We start from the raw sequence: 20582 nt of genomic DNA on the forward strand, positions 1-20582 counted from the left end.
TTTGATCCACCCTATTACCACTTTGGAGTTTGGAGTCTCCTTTTATGACCAGATTTCTGAGGCTCATCCCTTTAGCGACTTGAGCCCCCTATAAAACAGCTTGGACCTTTGGACTAACCGCATCCCCCATCCCAATTGGACCAGAGAATAAAGCCACTATCTGGCCCTCTGCATTCCTGAAAACTCTTCCAATCCCAGAGGGCCCAGGATTACCAAGGCTGCTTCCATCAAAGTTTAGTTTTGTGAAACTTTCTTCTAGAGGCTTCCAGGCTATAACAGGTTAGTCCTTAACTGATGAAGCTTTAGCAATTAGTTCCCAGTTTCTCCATGTTATGGACACACCGACCGGCAGCGCACTGCGGCGCAATCATAGGCAGCAGCATGCATGGCAGCGCCGTACAGCAACACGCACCGCTCGGCAGCGCGCAGCATGCACCGCCCGGCAGCGTGCAGCATGCACCGCTCGGCAGCGTGCAGCACGCACCGCCCGGCAGCACGCAGGATGCACCGCCCAGCAACACACCGCTGCACCGCACGGCAGCAGCACTAGGCAGCACACACCGCACGACAGCAGCACGCACCACATGGCAGCAGCACTGTGAGACGCGCGCACTGCCGATAGCAGCAATAGGAGGGGGGCCCACACGATAACTCATGAGGGGCCCACTTACCTTGCCACTCTAGCCAACTCACCGTCAGCTGTATTATCCCTCATCCCTTTTCCTTACCTTATCTTATCTTCTTAGTAAGAGTTCGGTTTGCCACTAGAAGTGGGAGTTGTGTTACCATTTGGAGTAGGTAATTAGGAGTTAGAGTTTAAGTTGGACTACCCTAGCCTAGCCGAATCCAACAAGGAGTTTCCTCCTGTAATCTCCTATTTAAGGAGCTACGAATTGAAGTAAAGGATTCAGTTTTCCAGTCAAGAAAAGAGTAAGGAGAGTTCGGGTGGTCTCTTGGACAAATCACCCATTAGGAGAGTTCGGGTGGTCTCTTGGACAAATCACCCATTCGTTTTCCACAATAGGTTCTGCACGCAAGGGAAGGCACAAGGGGAAAGCAGGGCTTTCTCCCCGTGGACCAACCCGTGACGAGATCCTACGCACGACAGCGCCGCATAGCAACACGCACCGCTTGGCAGCGAGCAGCACACACCACCCGGCAACGTGCAACATGGACCGCCCGGCAGCACGCAACACGCACTGCCCGGTAGCGCGCAGCATGCACCGCCCGGCAGCACACCGTCGCACCGCACGACAGCAGCACTAGGCAGCAGCACGCACCACACGGCAGTAGCATTGTGAGATGCGCGCACTGTCGACAGCAGCAATAGGAGGGGGGCCCACACGACAGCTCGTCAGGGGCCCACTTACCTTGCCACTCTAGCCAACTCGCCGCCAGTTGTATTATCCCTCATCCCTTATCCTTACCTTATCTTATCTTCTTAGTAAGAGTTCGGTTTGCCACTAGAAGTAGGAGTTGTGTTACCATTAGGAGTAGGTAATTAGGAGTTTGAGTTTAAATTGGATTACCCTAGCCTAGCCGAATCCAACAAGGAGTTTCCTCCTGTAATCTCCTATTTAAGGAGCTACGAATTGAAGTAAAGGATTCAATTTTCCAGTCAAGAAAAGAGTAAGGAGAGTTCGGGTGGTCTCTTGGACAAATCACCCATTCGTTTTCCACAATAGGTTCTACATGCAAGGGAAGGCACAAGAGGAAAGCAGGGCTTTCTCCCCATGGACCGAATGGGTGATTTGTCCACGGGCGTAGGATCTCGTCACGAGTAGAGGCCTGTTGGAAGCATTCTTCTCCAACAAAGAAGGGAGTTCTGAGGGAATCGCCAACACAAATAGTCGCCGTCCGGACTGGGTAGAGGCATCCAGCGAACATCAAATCGTTGCCCCGACAGCCGCAGTTATTCCCAAGTATAACCGCTTGGGGTTTCTCTCGTACAGCGGCAACAGTGACCCACTAGGATTGCTGTACCGCTGCGAGCAATTCTCTCATGATCAGCGCACGGAGGATGAAATTGTAAAGTCTCCTTTGGCCAGGGACAATGTCATGAACATTATATTGGTACTTGCCGAATGCGCTCCTTGGTCAGGTGGACTTGGCGATGTTGCTGGGGCTGTACCGAAGGCTTTGGCTCGGTGTGGACATAAAGTTTTGGTTGTGGCACCACGGTATGGTAACTATGTAAAAGTTCAAGAAATAGGAGTGCGCAAGAGATATAAGGTGGATGGGCAGGATATGGAGGCTGCTCTTGAGGTTCTCTTCTGTAAGCATACCCAGTGCGTTCTTGTGATCCACAACATAGCACACCAGGGTCGTGGTCCAGTACGCGATTTTCGTTATGTGGATCTTCCACAAAACTATTTCAAACTACATGACCCAGGAGGTGGGGATCACTTCAATTTCCTGGCAGCTGGCCTGAGAGCAGTAGATCGTGTAGTCACTATAAGACATGGTTACGCTTGGGAGCTGAAAACTAAAGAAGGTGGCCAGGGTCTGCATCAAATAATAAATGAGTTTGATTGGAAGCTTAAGGGCATCGTGAATGGGATTGATGCAAACGAAGGGAACCCATAGTTAGATGTTTACCTGGCATCGGATGGCTACACCAATTACTTTGCGGAGACTCTTCAGACTGGCAAGCCTCAATGCAAAGCAGCTCTACAAAGGGAGCTTGGTCTTCCTCTTCGGGAGAATGTTCCTCTGGTTGGGTTCATTGGCAGGCTTGACCATCAGAAAGGTGTTGATCTCGTTGCTGAGTCCATTCCTTGGATGGTGGACCAGGATGTGCAACTAGTCATGTTGGGCATTGGGAGACCTGACCGGAAACAGCTTCTCAAACATTTTGAGAGTCAACACCATGACAAAGTCAGGGGTTGGGTTGGTTCCTTTGTGAAAATGGCCCATCGAATAATTGCTGGTGCAAACATCCTACTCATGCCTTCTAGATTTGAGCCATGTGGACTGAACCAGCTTTATGCACTTAGCTACGGGGAAGTTCCTGTTGTTCATGTTGTTGGTGGACTGAGAGATTGTGTGCAACCGTTTGATCCATTGGTAGAGTTCCAAGCCATGTATCCAGAATTCGAGCTTGAGAACAAGCTCGTTATCCAGGAGGGGTGTGATGTTATGGACACACCGACCGGCAGCGCACTGTGGCGCAGTCATAGACAGCATTGTGAGACGCGCGCCGCCCGGCAACGCACAGCATGCACTGCCCGACAGCACGCACCACACTGCAACAGCATTGTGAGACGCGCGCACCACCAAAAGCAGCAATAGGAGGGGGGCCCACACGACAGCTCATCAAGGGCCCACTTACCTTGCCACTCTAGCCAACTCGCCGCCAGCTGTATTATCCCTCATCCCTTATCCTTACCTTATCTTATCTTCTTAGTAAGAGTTCGGTTTGCCACTAGAAGTAGGAGTTGTGTTACCATTAGGAGTAGGTAATTAGGAGTTTTGAGTTTAAGTTGGATTACCCTAGCCTAGCCGAATCCAACAAGGAGTTTCCTCCTGTAATCTCCTATTTAAGGAGCTACGAATTGAAGTAAAGGATTCAGTTTTCCAGTCAAGAAAAGAGTAAGGAGAGTTCGGGTGGTCTCTTGGACAAATCACCCATTAGGAGAGTTCGGGTGGTCTCTTGGACAAATCACCCATTAGGAGAGTTTGGGTGGTCTCTTGGACAAATCACCCATTCGTTTTCCACAATAGGTTCTGCACGCAAGGGAAGGCACAAGGGGAAAGCAGGGCTTTCTCCCTATAGACCGACCCGTGACGAGATCCTATGCGCGGGTCCATAACACTCCGTATGTCATCAAAGGAGAAAAGTGGAAATAGATCCAGAGCTTTAGCCCAGTTAATAGCCCTAAACAGCAGACTTTCCCAGATAGAGTCCTCATCCCTTTCTTTATCATTAAAAATTTTGATATTCTTTCCTCCCAAACTGTCCAAACTAAAGCAGCCCTAACACACCTCCATAAGACTCTCCCTCTTTTCTTAGGCCACCTAAAAGTTGTAGGGTAGGGTAGGATATTCTTTTTGGTCTTACCCAAAAAGATCCAAAATATTTTCCCAAATTTTCACAACAAAAGGGTAGGATATTAGAAGATGGTAACAGCTCTCTTCATTTGCTTTGCAAAGGAAACACCAGTTTGGGGAGATACAAAGGTGGGGTCTTTTCTTTTGTAGGTTATTCAAGGTGTTTAATTTCCAACGTAGACTTTCCAACAAAGGGCTCTAACCTTATTCAAGATATTTTTCAAGGACCATCTCATAATCTTATCTTTCTCACTTACCACACCTTGACTCTCCTTTACATCCAAGAGCTCGATTTGAGAAATTACAATTAGTTTCCTGTCCTCAGTTCTTTTGAAATGATCTCTATTCCACTCTTTAATTTCATATTTAAGTCCTTGAAACTTCCTATGAAATCTTATGCCTTCCCACTAGACTCCTTACACCTCTTCTCTGCACCAATCCTTAAACTTTTGGATAAAGCTGGGATGTGTGAGCCATATATTTTTTAACCTAAAGGGTTTGGGGCCACTCAGGGAGTCTTCAATTCCAATACTAATCGGGCAATGGTTAGAAGTAACTCGCGGTAAAGCTCTTTCCACCAACTCAACCCAATGTTCTCCCTATTCAAGATTAAAAATAAATTTGTCCAACAAATTGAGGTTTTTAAAACTAGATTGGACTGGGTCCAGTTCCCGAGCTGAATGGTCCGACCGTACGGTCTTAGCGAACAGACTGTTCTAGCAAAAAAATGCCAAAAACCGTTGTCTGGGACAATGGTTTGATTGCTTGGGTCAACGGTTTGTTGACCAAATCAACGATTTTCGGCCAAAAAGCGGTTTTGGGGTGAAATGGAACCAATCAGGTGACCAGTTTGTGGTTTTTCCAATTCAGTTTTGAAAACATTGGATCAAATTCTGTTGGGTGGGAATTAGGGGTGGATTTGAGCCAAGCTGAGCCAAATACTTGTAATATTTAATTAATTAATTGTTGTTATTATTAAGTATTTAATTAATGATTTTTATCCTAATAATTATTATAATTAAAATTTGTACTGTAAAAATTTAAAGATGAACCAAAATGTAATATTTACTTATTTATTTAATTAAAGATTAATATTATTTTTAATTAGTAATGGTGATGATTATTTTCTTATATTCTTATTAATAATCATTATTTAATTAATGAGTACTGTGGTTATAATAGATTTTTTTAATTACACTAAATTCTGGTAAGACTCGTAATTAAGCTTAAAATTCAAATTTGCTTGTGACTGAAAGTAACCACTTCAGACAGTTTCTTAGGAGTGGATGAGCCCATTTCTGGGATGTTGTTTAATGAAATTTTAGGATGCCACGTATTTAAAGGGAGGGGACTGTTGCCTGACGATCTTCCTTTAATATATAGACAATAGATGGGCCCGGTCTAGTTAAGAAACTTTACCCGGCTCAGCCTTGTTCAATTTGTCAATTAACCCTGCCGAGTCCAACTTTTTTGCCCCTGGCTTGGCCCAGCTCAGACATTTGGGCTTCCTGCTCACCCCCCACTTGTCCTACCACAAATAGATCGCAAGTTTCTGAGGGCACCTTCTTTGCTGGTGCCTACATGGTCTGTAACCTGATTTAAATCAATCGTTACCTTTTCCTTCTGACCAGATGAGTCTATGGAGCTTGGGTTCAGTCCACAGCCTCCCACAGTATTATTTACTAGTGCAACCTGTCTACCGTTTGTCTGCCCAAGGCTGCCCCCTGTCAGCACCTGTACATAGGACCTGCCACACGCCTTTCCTCCCTCTGAATCCTTTCCCATTTCAGATTCAATTACCTTCCCTTTTAAAGGTTCACATAAACTCCAGAATTGTGAAATTTTCAAACCAATTTGAATTACCCACTCCCTTACATCCATGTAGCCCAGCTTCTTCTACCCTCTCATCTTCAACCTTCCTTCCTTCACGCACACAGAGGCTTCAATGGCGGTTATCAATCAGACAGAGTAGAAGACTCCGTGTGACCGACCACCTTCACCATTCTAGGGATGTCTTCAGGAAGAACATTGCTCAACCATACTACTTCCGAATGCAGATCTCTCACAAAAACACCATCTAACCAAGCCTTACAGAGAGAGGCAATGGAGCAAAACATTTCTGTTATTCCATAAATGAAAGGGTAATCCTATAATCCAAACCATAACTTTTTCTTTCACACCGAAGCTCTTGGAATTAGACTCAGGTGACCATCTGGACAGTCACTGTAACTGAATCCGACTTCAAGCAAACAGCATCAATTCCAACCTCCTTCCCACTTAATTCCAAAAGGACTTTACAGTCCTCAAAGGGTGTTATAATGATGGTACAGTTTAGTTTCAGCTCCTTCAGTACCTCCTCGGCTATTAACCTCCAATCATTAGGTGGTACATTAGCTGTTACTGTTAGTTTCTTTTCCCACTCTTCCTTTGAAGCACAAGTGATTATTTTACCAGCACTTGTAGGATGACCAACTGTCACCAAAGTATCTGCCTCCTCGCACTGTCTCTGTGCCATCTCAACTTGACCTCTATTTTCCTCCTGGGATATCTCTCTATGTCTCCTGCAATCCTTTCAGCCAGCCAGTGAAATCATTCAGCATGCCTAAAACTTCTTTCCACCCGGCACCCATCTTTCCTTCTAGGAAGCATGCCAATTGTTTTTTTCCATTTCTAAAATACCCCACGAGCACTAGAAATCTGCCCTTTTCATTTTTCCTGGTTTCTGCCATGTTATCACCTTCTTCTTTTACCTCCTTGAAATCCTTCTTCCTACCCACCTGAGATGCTTCCTCCACGAATGCTTGAACCATCCAATAACCTCTTCGCCAACCAAAATCACCATCGCCCTTTTCATCTCCCTGATCTTCAAAGTTGATTTCATTTTCATCCTGAAGCTTTCATAAAGGAGCTATTTGGCTTCAATCTTTATGAATCTTTTCCAAGTGACAGACTGCATGAACTTACCTTCCTCCATTTTCTGGCAGTTCATATAATACTGCAAGAGGTTCAAGAACCAAAGTTCCTTTATCTACTTCAAAATTCTTTGGGGCCTTGGGGGAGGCTTCTGTTTCTAAAAGGATGATATAATACTTTTTACAGGTATTTTTAGAATAGAAAACCATTCCAAATGGGTATACAAATGGTTCCTAATGGAAGGTGCATTAGCATTTGCAAAGTAGAGGTGTCTCAAATTCTTGTAATTAGCAAACTATAGGGCATGCCTTAGCATTTGCGTGAAACTGTAGGGGGTCTTAATAAATGGCTTATTGTTTTTCTTTTATTATTAGTGGAATGGTGGGATGTGAGGAAGGCAGTGTGTGTGTGTGTAATTTGGGGGGGTGGGGGAGCATGATGGGAGAACAGATAACTTAGAAATGGGAAAGTGGCATCGACCAAAAAACATTTCTCCTTTATCAGAGATTAGAAAGTGGATGTCCCACTGGAGGGTGCAAACTGAACACTGCTCTGTGTAATTTTTTGTCCTCTTAGAAGTGTGTCCTTAGAACACATTAATGTGGTTTATATTGTCCTCTTGCTGCAACACTTGGAAGAAGAAACATGGCATGACACTTCCTGTAACATGTTGATTATTTTCCAAATTGAAGTTACCCAAGAACTCTTATAGATAGCACTTTTAAATAATGTGTCACAAGAAAAGGACATGTCCAATATGATTCCAACAGTCATATTTTTAAATTTTTTCATTGAATTTCTTATATATTATATACATAATGTGTAATTTAGAAAGTGTTCTACAGTGTAAATATTTTTGTTTTCACTTGTTTTTTTGCCACATCAGCAAATAAACAAAAACACGTTCTTGAATTCTGATTCCATTTTTCTAGTAAAGAAATCATATCATTTATGGAATAAGATGTTAAATAATCAAATGAAAACATGTTTTTAAAACCAGATTCAAGAACATATTTTTGGTTCCAGTTTTGCAAGCAAAAAGCACACTGACAATCAAGAACATGTTTTTTGTGTTTTTGTTTTAAGAAACAATCTGTTTCAAACCCGATGCTGGGAACAAGAAAAGCAATTCACATTGTAGAACACCCCCTTAATACTTATTTGATGGCATGTTCCCTGTGCAATGTGGTAGAAATCTTTGGACACATGAGTTCTTGGCACCTGTGTCATGTACCAAGCTAACACTTTGAGATAGTTGCCTAGTAGTTTTTCTTTTGTACATTGTACCATGTTCACTAGCAACTCGATGTCTAATCCAAGACTCGAAGTTCAAAAGCATTCTTCACATTGAGCTAGAAATTGTAGCTTTTACTGTGAAAACATGTCATATGTTTTTTCAAGTTGGCATTGCTCTTAAACCTTTATGCTAGCATACAGCACAGAATTTGAGATTGGTACAATATAACATATAAGATAATCTTACACAAAGCTGTAATGGAGACAATGATAATGGAAAACAAAGAACAAAGAACTTGAAAGTACAGTTATTCTAGGAAGTTTTCTTTAAGGTATTGGCTGGACCAAACCTGACAGTAATTTAATAAAAGCATACCTTAATTAGCCTTCTTTAAAATTAAATAATAAGGGCAGTGTTTTCTGCTATTAAGGTTAGTTTTGGATTTGTATAATATATATTTTCTTTGGTGGGGATTGGGGGGGGGGGGGGTCGTTACAGTATTAAGAAATTTGAAAATCTCTAATGAGGGCAGTTTGGTATGATAACAATAACTATGGACATTCCAAATTGTCAGAGGGTGGGGCATGACAGTAGGGCCAAAAGGTGTGGAGTGTTGTGTGAGATTGGTATTATACGCTGCTTCATAGCATTCTAAAATTTTATATTTCTGAAAGAGGAATGCTTTTGGATTCCTCATTTTAGAGGCGTTGGTGCTGTTGCTATTTCAAAGTTTGGAAATGGCTTCAAGTCACAACTGCTTTATTTTATATTCAGATAGAAAGAGCGACAACTCTTGTTTGTTAACTTATTTCGAGTTCAGATTGGCTCCCCACAGCTCTCCCCACACGTGCCTAACATGCACATCTCAGCGTGCATTGTGAACATCTCCTGCACTTGTCATGGGGAGATGTTCCCAATACATGGTTGGGATGTGCTGTGGGGCGGCACATGTGGGGCGTGCTCTGTATGGAGTCCATCTGAATTCGGTTATTTCACTGTTAAAAAATTCACGACTTTGCAGTTGGGTTTGATACCTTGGAACCATGCAACTATAGGTGATTTTCCTTTCCTGAGAAGGGTGCATGTGCTTTCTGTCTTACATATTTCTTTTGTCCATATACCTTCAGAGTGTAAGTATGTCCAAGTGTCGTCTAATTTAGATTTTGTGCATTATCACAAAATGCAAGTTCCATTTTCAAGTGATTACATGACAATTTGCTAAAATTTGTGGATGTGCATATTGCTTGCAATGCATCTTTATTTACTTTTCAGGTGTTTAATTTTCTTTTAATCTTCTTAATCCTTAGGCTCTGATTGCAAGTTATTTTACAAAGGGTGACTACAACACAGTTAAAGAAATCACCTATTTTGTGTTGAAGGTGAGTTTTCTTGTATGCCTCGCCGTTGTACATTTACCCCATGCCTCAGTCATTAAGGACATTTGAGCTTTTGGGTACCTAACCTATAAAAAATATTTGACTTTTCGGTTATATTTTATTTCTAGATTCTCTTTGTTTGGTATATGCTCTTTTCAGTTTGTTTAATTGATTGGAGCACATTTCTCCAGGCAGGGATTCTTACAGGTGTTACCTTAGCTGCAATACTGGGTACAACATTTGGTTTTTTGGCTACATTATTCACCAAAGACATGGATGTACTAGTTATTGTTAGATCTGGGGTTTTGGTATGTGTTTACACTTGTTTTGAACTTTTTTTTTCTTGTGTATGATCAAATGTTTTATCTGATGGGCTCCCATCTAAATTTGGGTACAGTTTGTCAGTGCCAGTCAACCCATTAATGCCCTAGCTTTTATTTTTGATGGTCTCCATTATGGTGTTTCTGATTTTGCATATGCGGCTCAGTCAATGGTAAACTCTGAGAATTATTTAATTCAGTTTATCTTTAAGACATCAAGTCATGATTTGACTTCTCCAGGTCCTAATATAAAGTTTTTGATACATAGATGGTAGTGGGAGCAATATCTTCTGCAGTTTTGCTGTATGCGCCTTCCATTTTTGGTCTTCCAGGAGTGTGGTCAGGTTTAGCTCTATTCATGGGCTTGCGTATGGTGGCAGGATATATAAGGTATGACATGTTAGTTCATTTTGCGTTCTCTTGTCATTCACTGCTGGTCAGGTTCACAAGTATCCAATATTTTTCTCTCTCTCCTCACATGTTCTAAGTTGGAGATAAAGTAGACTAAGATGGTTTAGCTGCATGCATAGAAGACCTTTGACATCACCCATAAGAAGTGATCTGCAAGTTAGAGCTAGAAGGGGTGGGGGTAGACCAAAAAAGACATGGGTCGAAGTACTAAGAAATGATTTAAGTGCTAATAATTAACAATGGATATGGCATTAAACTGGGTTAATAGTCAGCCCCATATGGTTGTGATAAGGCTTGGATGATAGTATGATAATGATGATTATATATTCTAAGTTGCTTATTCATTTTCAATTAAATTTTCTGCCTCTGTTGATAACTTTCTAGTAAGTAATTGCTAAAAGACAATAACAGAATGGATTCTATTTTGCAAGTTAAGTGGTATTTGAGAAAATATTCACTTAGGTTTAGAGTTTAGACCAGTGTGGTTAAAGCATTGCCTAGGTATCTAGTAGGTGTCCAGTCATCTTTTTTGTTTTTTGGGGAACTAAAAAATGCATACATTTTATTGGCGTTAAAGAATTGCCTAGGTATCATTTGAATTCTGAGGAAGTCTTAGTGGCAGTGGAGTTCAATTCCAAATCCACTTTCCTGAGCCAAAATTTCTAAGATTCAAAGGAAAAACTTATTAGACCAAAAATATTAACAATAAAGAGAATTATAAAACTGCCCATTTTCCAATATCAATAGATTTGCTATCATGTCAAATCAGAACTGCTGGATTTGTTTTGAGTTAATACTTGGCCCTAGGAGACGTTCCTTTCAGGATCTCGTGGACGTCTTAAAAGAACCCACATTTTATTGTATTTTTGGTTTTCATGGTCTTCCCAGTGTCAGAAACTATCTGGCAAATACTTCCAATAAACCTGAAGACAGTCATATTTAACTGATAGGTTCTGATACATGTTATTTATTTCTTAGAGCACACAAATTTGGAGGATAGTTCATAAAAGTTGAAAAATTAAAATTTGAGGAATTTTTCACTTGTAGTTTTTTTATCCATTTTGGTCATGGTTAATTGTCAATTTAGTGTGTTCCTGTCTTCTTCTAAATTCTCATATTCAATTTTTGTTTTCTCCAGATTAACATCAAAAACTGGCCCATGGTGGTTCTTGCAGAGTAACTTGCAAGAAATTTAGGTTTGTGAATTAATCTGGATATTAAATTGCTAATTTGTTGGTATTCTTCGACATAATATGTTATGATCCATTTGTCCCATGTTGGTAGTATGGGATGCTAATGTGAGGTATCCCACATCGGTAGATTGGGATGCTATTGTGGGGCATATATATGCTTGGATTCCCTCCCTCTAACAGCTAGCTTTTAGGGGTGAGTTCTCCCAAGGCACATAGCAGATGGTATCAGAGCCTACACTATGCCTATCAGTTGCAATCGTACAGAGAAGGTGGTGACGTCAGTATTGCAGTGTTTGGCTGGGACTAGGTGGGTTAGTACAAAGCCAGCCTGCGTGGGTGCCAGTACTGCGAAAGCATGGTGGGATGTTATGATCCACTTGTCCCATGGTGGTAGTATGAGATGTTAATGCAAGGTATCCCACATCGGTAGAATGGAATGCTGTTGTGAGTATATATGTGCTTGGGTTCCCTCCCTCTAACAGCTAGCTTTTAGGGGTGAGTTCTCTTAAGGCATATAACAAAATACTACCTAATTTTACAGGTACGTTTAATATGATGTATTTGTTTATTCAAATCTTTTTTGTTCACTCCAGATTAACATCAAAAACTGGCCCATGGTGGTTCTTGCAGAGGAACTTGAAAAAATTTTGGTTTGTGAATTAATCTGAATATTAAATTGCCAATTTATTGGTATTCTTCGACATAATACTACCTAATTTTACAGGTACGTTAACATGATGTATTCGTTATGTGCCATTGGTTGTGCTTGTGAAATCAATGCGGTGAAGCAATTACATAATGTCCCCACCTGTTTCTGAGTCGTGACCGAGTAGGGTTGTATGGCTGTAAGAAGTCTCTTGTACTAATTATATAAGAGGAAAAGCTAGCTAGTTACTAAAAATAGATGGTAGGGGCTTCACCCAATTGCTAAATGTAGTGATGGATTTTAAATGGAAATCGGCTCTAAAGACAATGTTAAACGGATATATATTAAAACATATCAAAATAAAATCGTACATATCATTCTCCTGTTCAAAATTTTACAGCCCTACCTCTGCCGGTGCTGGTTTCTCAAACTAGTCTCCACTCGACTCCAAGCCTCCAAGGAGATGAGAAATTGATTGAGATGGACGCTTGGCCGAGTTGTGATCTGTGACCATCTCTATTTATAGGTCCACGGACCTTGATGCCTCTATAAACGGTTTAAAATGCTTCGGTTTTCTAATAGCCCAATAAGTGTATTTAATCAACAATGTGATTATGTGCTTAGTCTAATAATCCCCCACTTAGTCTGTTGTTATTCTATGGATTCAAAATTTCCATAGGGCCAAAGCAAGGAAGTCAACCATCTTGGTTTTAATGACCAATAAATACTCGAGGATGAAGGGATCCTTGCTAATTTAATGCAAGCAAACCCATTTTCATGTCAAAATATTTACAAAATCACTATCCCCAAGTCACAGTACGGTTTAATAGAATGAGTTCACAAACCCAGTAACGGTTAACAAACCATAATGGTGTATGAGTAGCTACCTTAATCAAATGTGCACATAGTAACAAGATTTGAATTAATAGAATAAAATTACAAATTGGCAAAATAAGCTCCCACTAATCAAATAGAGTCAATGACGAGTAACTTAGATTTTTGACAATAAGGCATGCCTTATCCTCACAATAAGAGATGTTTTGTCTCCATGGGGGTCACGCATGTCTACTTTTGATTCTTGCAAGAAATAGATCCTCCAGTCGTTATAAAATCATATCCAAAAGTAGATTTTCAAGAGTTTGCACATCCCTTGTAATCAAAATCAATGTATCCAACAACTTCTAGATTTATACAAGCATATAGTGCTTTGTATGCTAAAGGTACCTCATTACCTTTTTAGTCATTTACCAGAATTGTTTTGGTATCTCCTTAGGCTCCCAACTATAGATGCATAAGCGATGTTATTCATCTTGTCCCATTCTAGATCATTCTTAGGGCATTGATGGATACTTAAAAGTGTCCCTTTTAACAAATGGAGATTCTTCAAGAGAACAAGAAACCATATCAAACTTCTTCGGCATCTTCTTTATGTAAGTTTCTTATGAAAGGCCTAGAAGTCTCAACTTTCTATTTTGGCATATTCTAATTCACCAAGATCTTTCATATCAAATGAGGTAGACAAAAAATACTTAGTTTCTATCAACATAGTTTGATCATTTCTTGCTATGAGAATGCCATCAACATATAATATTAAGAATGTGACTTTGCTCCCACTGACCATCACATAAATATAGTTATATGAGGTGTTTTCTTTGAATCCAAATGTTGTGATAATAATATTAAATTTGATGTACTATTGCCTCGAAACTTGCTTGAGCCCATAAATAAACTTTTTAAATCTATAGACATTTTGTTCTTTCTTTCTATAACAAAACCTTCTGGTTGTAGCATGTAAATAACTTCTTTCAAGTGATCATTAAGAAAAGTAGTTTTTACGCCCATTTGAAAATGTCTCATCATAATCTATTCCTTCTCTTTAAGTGAATCCCTTAGCAACCAATCATGCTTTAAATTTTTCAATAGTTTCATCATAAACTCTTTTGGTCTTAAGGACCCATTTACAACCAATAGGTTTATTCCCCTTTGGTAAAACAGGCAACTTCTACACTAAGTTGCTCTCCACAGATTCCTCTTTCATGGCTTCCAACCATTGCTCATAATTTTGATGTCTTAATGCTTTTAAATAATTTCCAGGATCATTATTTACATAATCAACTTCAGGAAGATATATAATGTAATCATCTAGAATTGCATATATTCTGACTCCCTAAGGCCTTTTATGAGGTGTTGACATCAACATTATTTGGAATAACATTTGGAGTGAGATTCGGTAACACTTCATCAATCAAATCTTCTATTTGAATTTTACTCCTTTTAAGACCATCATCATTAGCCTCAAGAAACATTACATCATTGGATTTGATAATGATAGAGTTAGGGTTTAACGGATCAAACAACCTATATCCCTTTGATCTTTCTAGGTATCCCAAAAAGTAACAACTAATGGATTTGGATGAGGTTTTATGTAACCCTGGCATTAATATTTTAACTTCAGTAGCACAACCCCGCACATCTAGGTGATTTAGACTTGGCTTCTTTCTAGTCTATATTTCATATGGCACTTTTGGTACTGATTTAGAGGGTGCTCTGTTCAAAATGTAAATTGCCAACCTAATGGATTCTCCCCAAAATGATGTGGGTAAAGTGGCATTGCTCATCATACCATGCACCATATTCATTAACATTTAATTTCTTCTTTCAGCAGCACCATTTTGTTGAGGTGTATAGGCTATGGAGATTTGATGAATAATCCCATGCTCTTGGAGAAAAGCATAAAAAACCTCAAATTCATCATCTCCATCAAATCTCACACTAGTGACCACAACTCCTCCATGAGGGCTTCCAACTTCCCAGTAGTCTTCAAGAAACTGGCCTTGACCACTTTAAGACGAAGGTTACAAATCTAGCAAACCTCAATCAAGTGTTTCTCGATAGAAGACATTCTATGAAGAAACAGAGGGGGGTTAAAGTACAGAAGGTATTAAGCTATACCTTACAAAAGGCTCCTATGATGTTTTTGTCACTTACACCTTAAAAAAAAAACTCCAATGACCCAGAAAGCAAATATGAGTCAACACGACATTGGTTGTTGCCCCCTTATATATATCTTTAAAGATCCATCATAACTATGAAATCTAATGTCTCCCCGACTGCGTTTTAACATTGGTTGTTGCCCCCTTTATATATCTTTAATTAGGTTTATATTACATATTTTGAATCCCTTTCTTTTTCAAGACCCACCATATTATTTCTTTAAGAACTCTATCATAAGCTTTTTCTAAATCTCTTTGAACTTCTCTATTAATCATTTTTTTTAGTATAGCTTCCATGGTTGACCTCCTTGGCATAAAGCCAAATTAGTTTTTTAATACACTTGTTTTATGTTGTAATATTTGTTTAATTATTCTCTCCTAAAATTTCATAGAATGGCTCATGAGTGTAAATTCTCCATATTACCTTTATTTTTAAACAAAGACCCCTATACTTTAATTTGCAATGAAGGCCCCTGAACTTTTATGTTGCATCAAATACCCCCTTTTATGATCGCTAGTGGGGTGAACCAGGTTTTCATTTCTATGGATTCGTTATGAGCATAAGTGCAATTGCTGCAATGGCCTTTAAGTCTTCTTCAGGGTGTCCTCTGAAGGGGAAAAATTGAATTCTGTGAACTTGCTTCTATATGTGTCTCCAATTTCTGTTATAGTTTTGTTGACTGCAACAATAGCAATGGAGCCAAATGTGTTAGAGGTCACTATTTCACTTGGAACCGAACACAAATTCATGCGGCTACTTCTTGGTGAATTTGGTGATAGCCTATTCAGCAAACTTCTTAGTGATGGCCAAACAACGAGTTCATTGACACTCCATGTTCTGGGAAATGAAAAATGTATGAAATATTATATAATATATAATATATTAATAATATATAATTAATATGTTATAAAATATCTGTCAAAATCGGGCTTTGGGCTTTATATAGGGCTGGGCTCGAGCTCAAGATCAAGACCCGATGGTCGGGCTAGGCTCGATCTTGGGCCTAGTATTTTTTTGTTTATAAAGAAGCAAAGTCCGGCCCGGCCTGACCCATGAACAGGTCTACTAGGTGGATAAATAACTTTCCTATTTAGGGGAAAGTTGCCAACACTTGAATGGGACAAAAATGTCCCTTTTTAATAATAGAATTTTATGAATAAAATGGTCATTTCCTTATTTACATGAAAAATAAAAGAATATCGATAAATGTACTTACTCGGATAAATCTTTCCTAAGAACAAGGCCTTCATAATTAACTTTCTTGGATCATCCAAGGGATTCTCCACACCGGATAGTTTTGACTCATGGAACCTTGAGAAAATGATGTGATGTGAATTTGGTAATCAGAGAAGTGGAGGTCCAGTAATTTTCTGTCCTTTTTTAACTAAGGCCGTGTTCTCTTACCTTTTTCTTCATTTCCACACCTTTTCCTTCAAACCAAACACAGCCTCTCTTTGAATTTAATGGGATGACCAGCTGTCCAATTTTTTGTAATGCAGTGTTCTGATTGATGATGTTGCTGTCACCTGGCAGCACAAACAGTGGGACAGCATTCTGTGTGTTAGTGTAGATCCCCAAATAATTTGTTTGGATCAGGGCTTTTTTTTTTCTTTTTTGGTAATAGGCAATATGGTTTATGTTTTGAAATGGAAAAGGGTATGAAACTTGCCACGCATGCAATGGTATGATTATGATCACATAAAATTACTCGAGGGTAATTCCACGAATGATAGGAAAATCATGATTTTATGAGAATATTTTTGTAAAAGCACAAGATTGATCACATAAAATAGTCAAATAGGGAGTATTGGTTGGGGAGGGAGGGAAGAAGGTGATTTGAATTCCAAATAACGCACGCATGCTGACAGTGTCTTTAATTGAGAGAAGACAAGAGGCGAGTCTAGGGTTTCGTATTCTAACCACGATTGGACACCTCACCCACTTTTTGAACCGAAGGGTATTATCCACCCTGGGATTAGAATATGACCGTTGGAGGCGCTCCGCTCCCCACTTAAATAGACGCCCCCCTGTTCATCACCCCTTGCACACAGATCAACCCAAACCAGAAAGCAGACTAGAAGAAAGACAAGTTTTAACTCGGTTGAGACACCAAAAGAGGAGACAAAACAACCGTAAGTGCTCATCTTTCTTCTTCCTTGAATGATCCTCTAACTAATGCATAATCATCAAAATATCCATTTCTTCAAGAAATTGCTCCTTATTCATATCGTCATACTCTTTCTTTCTGAAACCTTTCTGCAGCAATTCTTCTTCCGGCTTCAATGTTTAAGACGAAGTCGCCATCAGATTGCAAGCCTCCGCTTGCCGAACCATCTTGTCCTCGCAGGATCCTACGCTCTACCGCCTGCTCCGTCCAAACTCCTTTAGGTGATTAAAACATACAACTATATTCCCCCCTTTTTCTACTCTCGATATATTTTTCTCTGCACCTCAGTGAAAAGTATAGATGTTTATACAAATTAGTTGAATTTTTCTGTTGGCAACAGCTTCTTTGACGAGAACCCAAGACTCGAACCGCTTGTGGGGTGTGGAGGATTCGCAGATCCGACCAGAATACCAATCGATGTCATGCGAGTTCCGGGCTCTGGCTAAGATGGTCGAGCAGGAATTCGGAAATCGCAATCTGTACAGTTCTGCTTTTGCTGGTACTGTCAGTGGTTCTCTGTTTGAAAGAGGAAGGTTCTATGACGAGTACTCCGCCAGAAGGAATGAGAGGTTGAAGAGGAAGAAAGGTGGTGAGACAGGAGAGGAGAGGGGAGCTGTGTGTAACCTCGGCGTTCATGTTGAGTCTGGTAAAAGGAGGGACTCGAAGAAACTGGGAAGCCTGAGAAAATCGGTCCCTGCGAATTTCTCAACTGGTCAAACGGAAAGCTCGGGATATTCTCTGCGCAGTAAGGAGAACAGGAGACCCACTTCCTCAAAAAACTCTGAGATGTCTGTGGTTGGTGGGGATAGGAAAGTAGGAGGTCGAAGGGTTCGAAAACTCTGATCTTTTTAAAGAAAAGTTTCCATCCATTTTTTTTCATGTACTGGGTATGGTCCTGTTTTTTGTTCAAGGAAACTTGGTTATGTTAATCTTACAGGGTGCCAAAATTGTTTTAGCATCAGATGTTTCTTAATTCTTCTCTCTCTTTTTTTTTCTTATTATTTTGGTGTTGGGGGGGAGTGTATGGATTTCAGAGTGGATGTCACTTCTCCATTTTCAGAAGAATGCAATTACATCTTTAGAGAAGACGACTGCCTCAAGAGTGTGACAGAGAAGAAGATAAGGTTCATGTTGTTTCAAAAAAGAAAACAAAAAGCCATGGACTTCAGAGCTGACTGTATATGCCTGCATCTATCTGGTTATTGGATTTTATTGATTTGTTTTTTCTAGTTGTTAAAACATGAAATTTTAACCAACCCCAAATCACCCTAAATTCTTGTCCTTATCAAACGATTCCTAACACAGAGCTGGGATCATGTACAAATAAGATAAATGGGGGCTACATAATCCAATGACAGTCACTGATGTGTTCACTCTTGGTTGGTGAACACAAAGAAAGTCTTACGGCAAAGCTTAAAAAAACTTTAGCAGTGGGTCGAAACATTGAAAGGCGGTGTAGGAACAACAAAAGGCGGTGTATTTTCTAAGTTGGAAGATCGATGTTGAATTACCAAAACAAAAAGATCAATGTGTATAGCTCTCTCTCTCTTTTTTTTTTGGTATCAATCTATGTGTAGTTCGATAATTGAGCTGGGGGGCTACATAATCCAATGACAGTCACTGATGTGTTCACTCTTGGTTGGTGAACACAAAGAAAGTCTTACGGCAAAGCTTAAAAAAACTTTAGCAGTGGGTCGAAACATTGAAAGGCGGTGTAGGAACAACAAAAGGCGGTGTATTTTCTAAGTTGAAAGATCGATGTTGAATTACCAAAACAAAAAGATCAATGTGTATAGCTCTCTCTCTCTCTTTTTTTTTGGTATCAATCTATGTGTAGTTCGATAATTGAGCTGTAATGATCTAGAAAACACGTCCTTCAGCCATAAAATCATTCAACTTCTGCTGCTATCAAATGGCTAGAAGTCAAAAATTATCTTCTAGCATGTTCTAGGGTCCGTTTGCTATCATCTTGGAATATAGGTCTCGAATCAGACTCAGAATCGGAATGATCCAACCGTTTGTTTTAATAGGATTTGAATTCCCACTTTTTGCAGAAGTTCATATGGGGGAATGGCCATTCCCACGCTCCCCCTTGGGAATGGGACTACAATTTCAAAGTTCAAAGAACTCTCAAGAAAAAAAACTCCAAACCCTAATATTTATAAAATAACAAAATATTATTAAAGTAATAAGATGATAATAATAATAATTATTATTATTATTAAATAAGCTATTAATAATTTAATAATAATATTAAAATATTAATAAAATACAAAATTGAAAAGTTTTGGTTGACTCTCATTCTGATTTCAAATGAACCAAACAACAATGATTGGAATCCTTGATTCTTTTTTAAACCAAACGAGCATTGGAAATAGGTGATTCAGATTTTGATTCCAAGTCTAATCCTAATCACGAATCAAATAGACCCCTTTTCCATGTTTGTTGAACATGGAAGTCCAAGCTAACTAGAGGTCGACCTGGAAAAGGAAGAGGTTCACAAAGGTTAAATCGGGGTCTAACTAGAGGTCGAACTGTGATGATGTAATATATATATATATATATATATATATATATATATATATATATATATATATATAATATTAATTATGTATATTTTCAAAATATATAATTATATTCTTCTATACCATATATATTTTATTTTAGTTTCAATTTTTATATTAAAAATTAATACTTGAAGAAAAAAAGTGTTTTTTAGCAAAATAGTGCGGCAAAGTGCCTTTTGCACCTTGGAAACATATAGATCTCAAAAAGCTATCAAAAAAAAAAGATCACCCCAACCGAACATCCGAGTGCAAAGTTATGGCTTTTAGATGCTTACATTTATGTAAAATATTGTCAAAAAAATTGGCCGGTTTTCTAAAACTAGGATTGGATCATCGGTTTTTCGGTTTGATTGTTTGAGTCACCAATTTTGACTGATTTTTTGCCCACTACAGTTTTGGGGGAATGACTAAATCATCCAGAGGTCTCTGGATCATGATCCAACTGGGTCCAATCAGCTGGTTTGGTCTATTTTTCTATTTAGTATGGATTACATATAGGGTAAATTACACTGACCCCCTTGTACTATGGGGTCTATGACAAAGAATCCCCTCGATGTTAAGTTAGATCACGGAATGCATTAAACTACTAAAATACCTTACTAAATTTTTTCTATTTTCTTTTTTTGTCCTTTCTCTTAAAACCTATCCAACCTAGTGTCTTGCCTTTCTTTTCTTCTTTTCCTCTCTTCACCCACCTCTCTTTGGCCA

General features: G+C 39.5%; 2 protein-coding genes and 1 pseudogene across 6 annotated transcripts in view; all 3 read left to right on the forward strand.

Annotated features, from left to right (window-relative positions):
* LOC148849489 (MATE efflux family protein) overlaps positions 1-12538 on the forward strand; it is a 53077-nt gene extending 40539 nt beyond the window's left edge. For 2 of the 5 annotated variants that reach the window (XM_088949542.1, XM_088949543.1), the window contains exons 10-15: positions 9508-9579; positions 9768-9884; positions 9974-10069; positions 10165-10286; positions 11446-11503; positions 12225-12538. In XM_088949542.1, the coding sequence (XP_088805668.1) occupies positions 9508-9579; positions 9768-9884; positions 9974-10069; positions 10165-10286; positions 11446-11503 (465 nt within the window). In that variant the 3' untranslated portion in view covers positions 12225-12538. Of the gene's footprint in view, positions 1-9507; positions 9580-9767; positions 9885-9973; positions 10070-10164; positions 10287-11445; positions 11504-12093 lie in introns of all 5 variants that reach the window. The other 3 variants (XM_088949539.1, XM_088949541.1, XR_016100711.1) reach the window with 2 other exon arrangements.
* On the forward strand, positions 2059-3291 carry LOC148849490 (granule-bound starch synthase 2, chloroplastic/amyloplastic pseudogene; annotated as a pseudogene).
* A 4510-nt stretch (positions 12539-17048) lies between the features above and the next one.
* Positions 17049-18546, forward strand: LOC148849491 (uncharacterized). The gene is made up of 3 exons (XM_088949544.1): positions 17049-17272; positions 17403-17528; positions 17648-18546. Exons 2-3 carry the CDS (start codon positions 17423-17425, stop codon positions 18148-18150), a joined length of 609 nt encoding a protein of 202 aa, XP_088805670.1. The 5' UTR covers positions 17049-17272; positions 17403-17422; the 3' UTR covers positions 18151-18546.
* Positions 18547-20582: the final 2036 nt, after the last annotated feature.

This window comes from Nelumbo lutea, chromosome 6 (genome assembly GCF_056320005.1).
Source record: "Nelumbo lutea isolate HS-2025 chromosome 6, American lotus-T2T, whole genome shotgun sequence".
In the NCBI taxonomy this organism is placed as follows: domain Eukaryota; kingdom Viridiplantae; phylum Streptophyta; class Magnoliopsida; order Proteales; family Nelumbonaceae; genus Nelumbo; species Nelumbo lutea.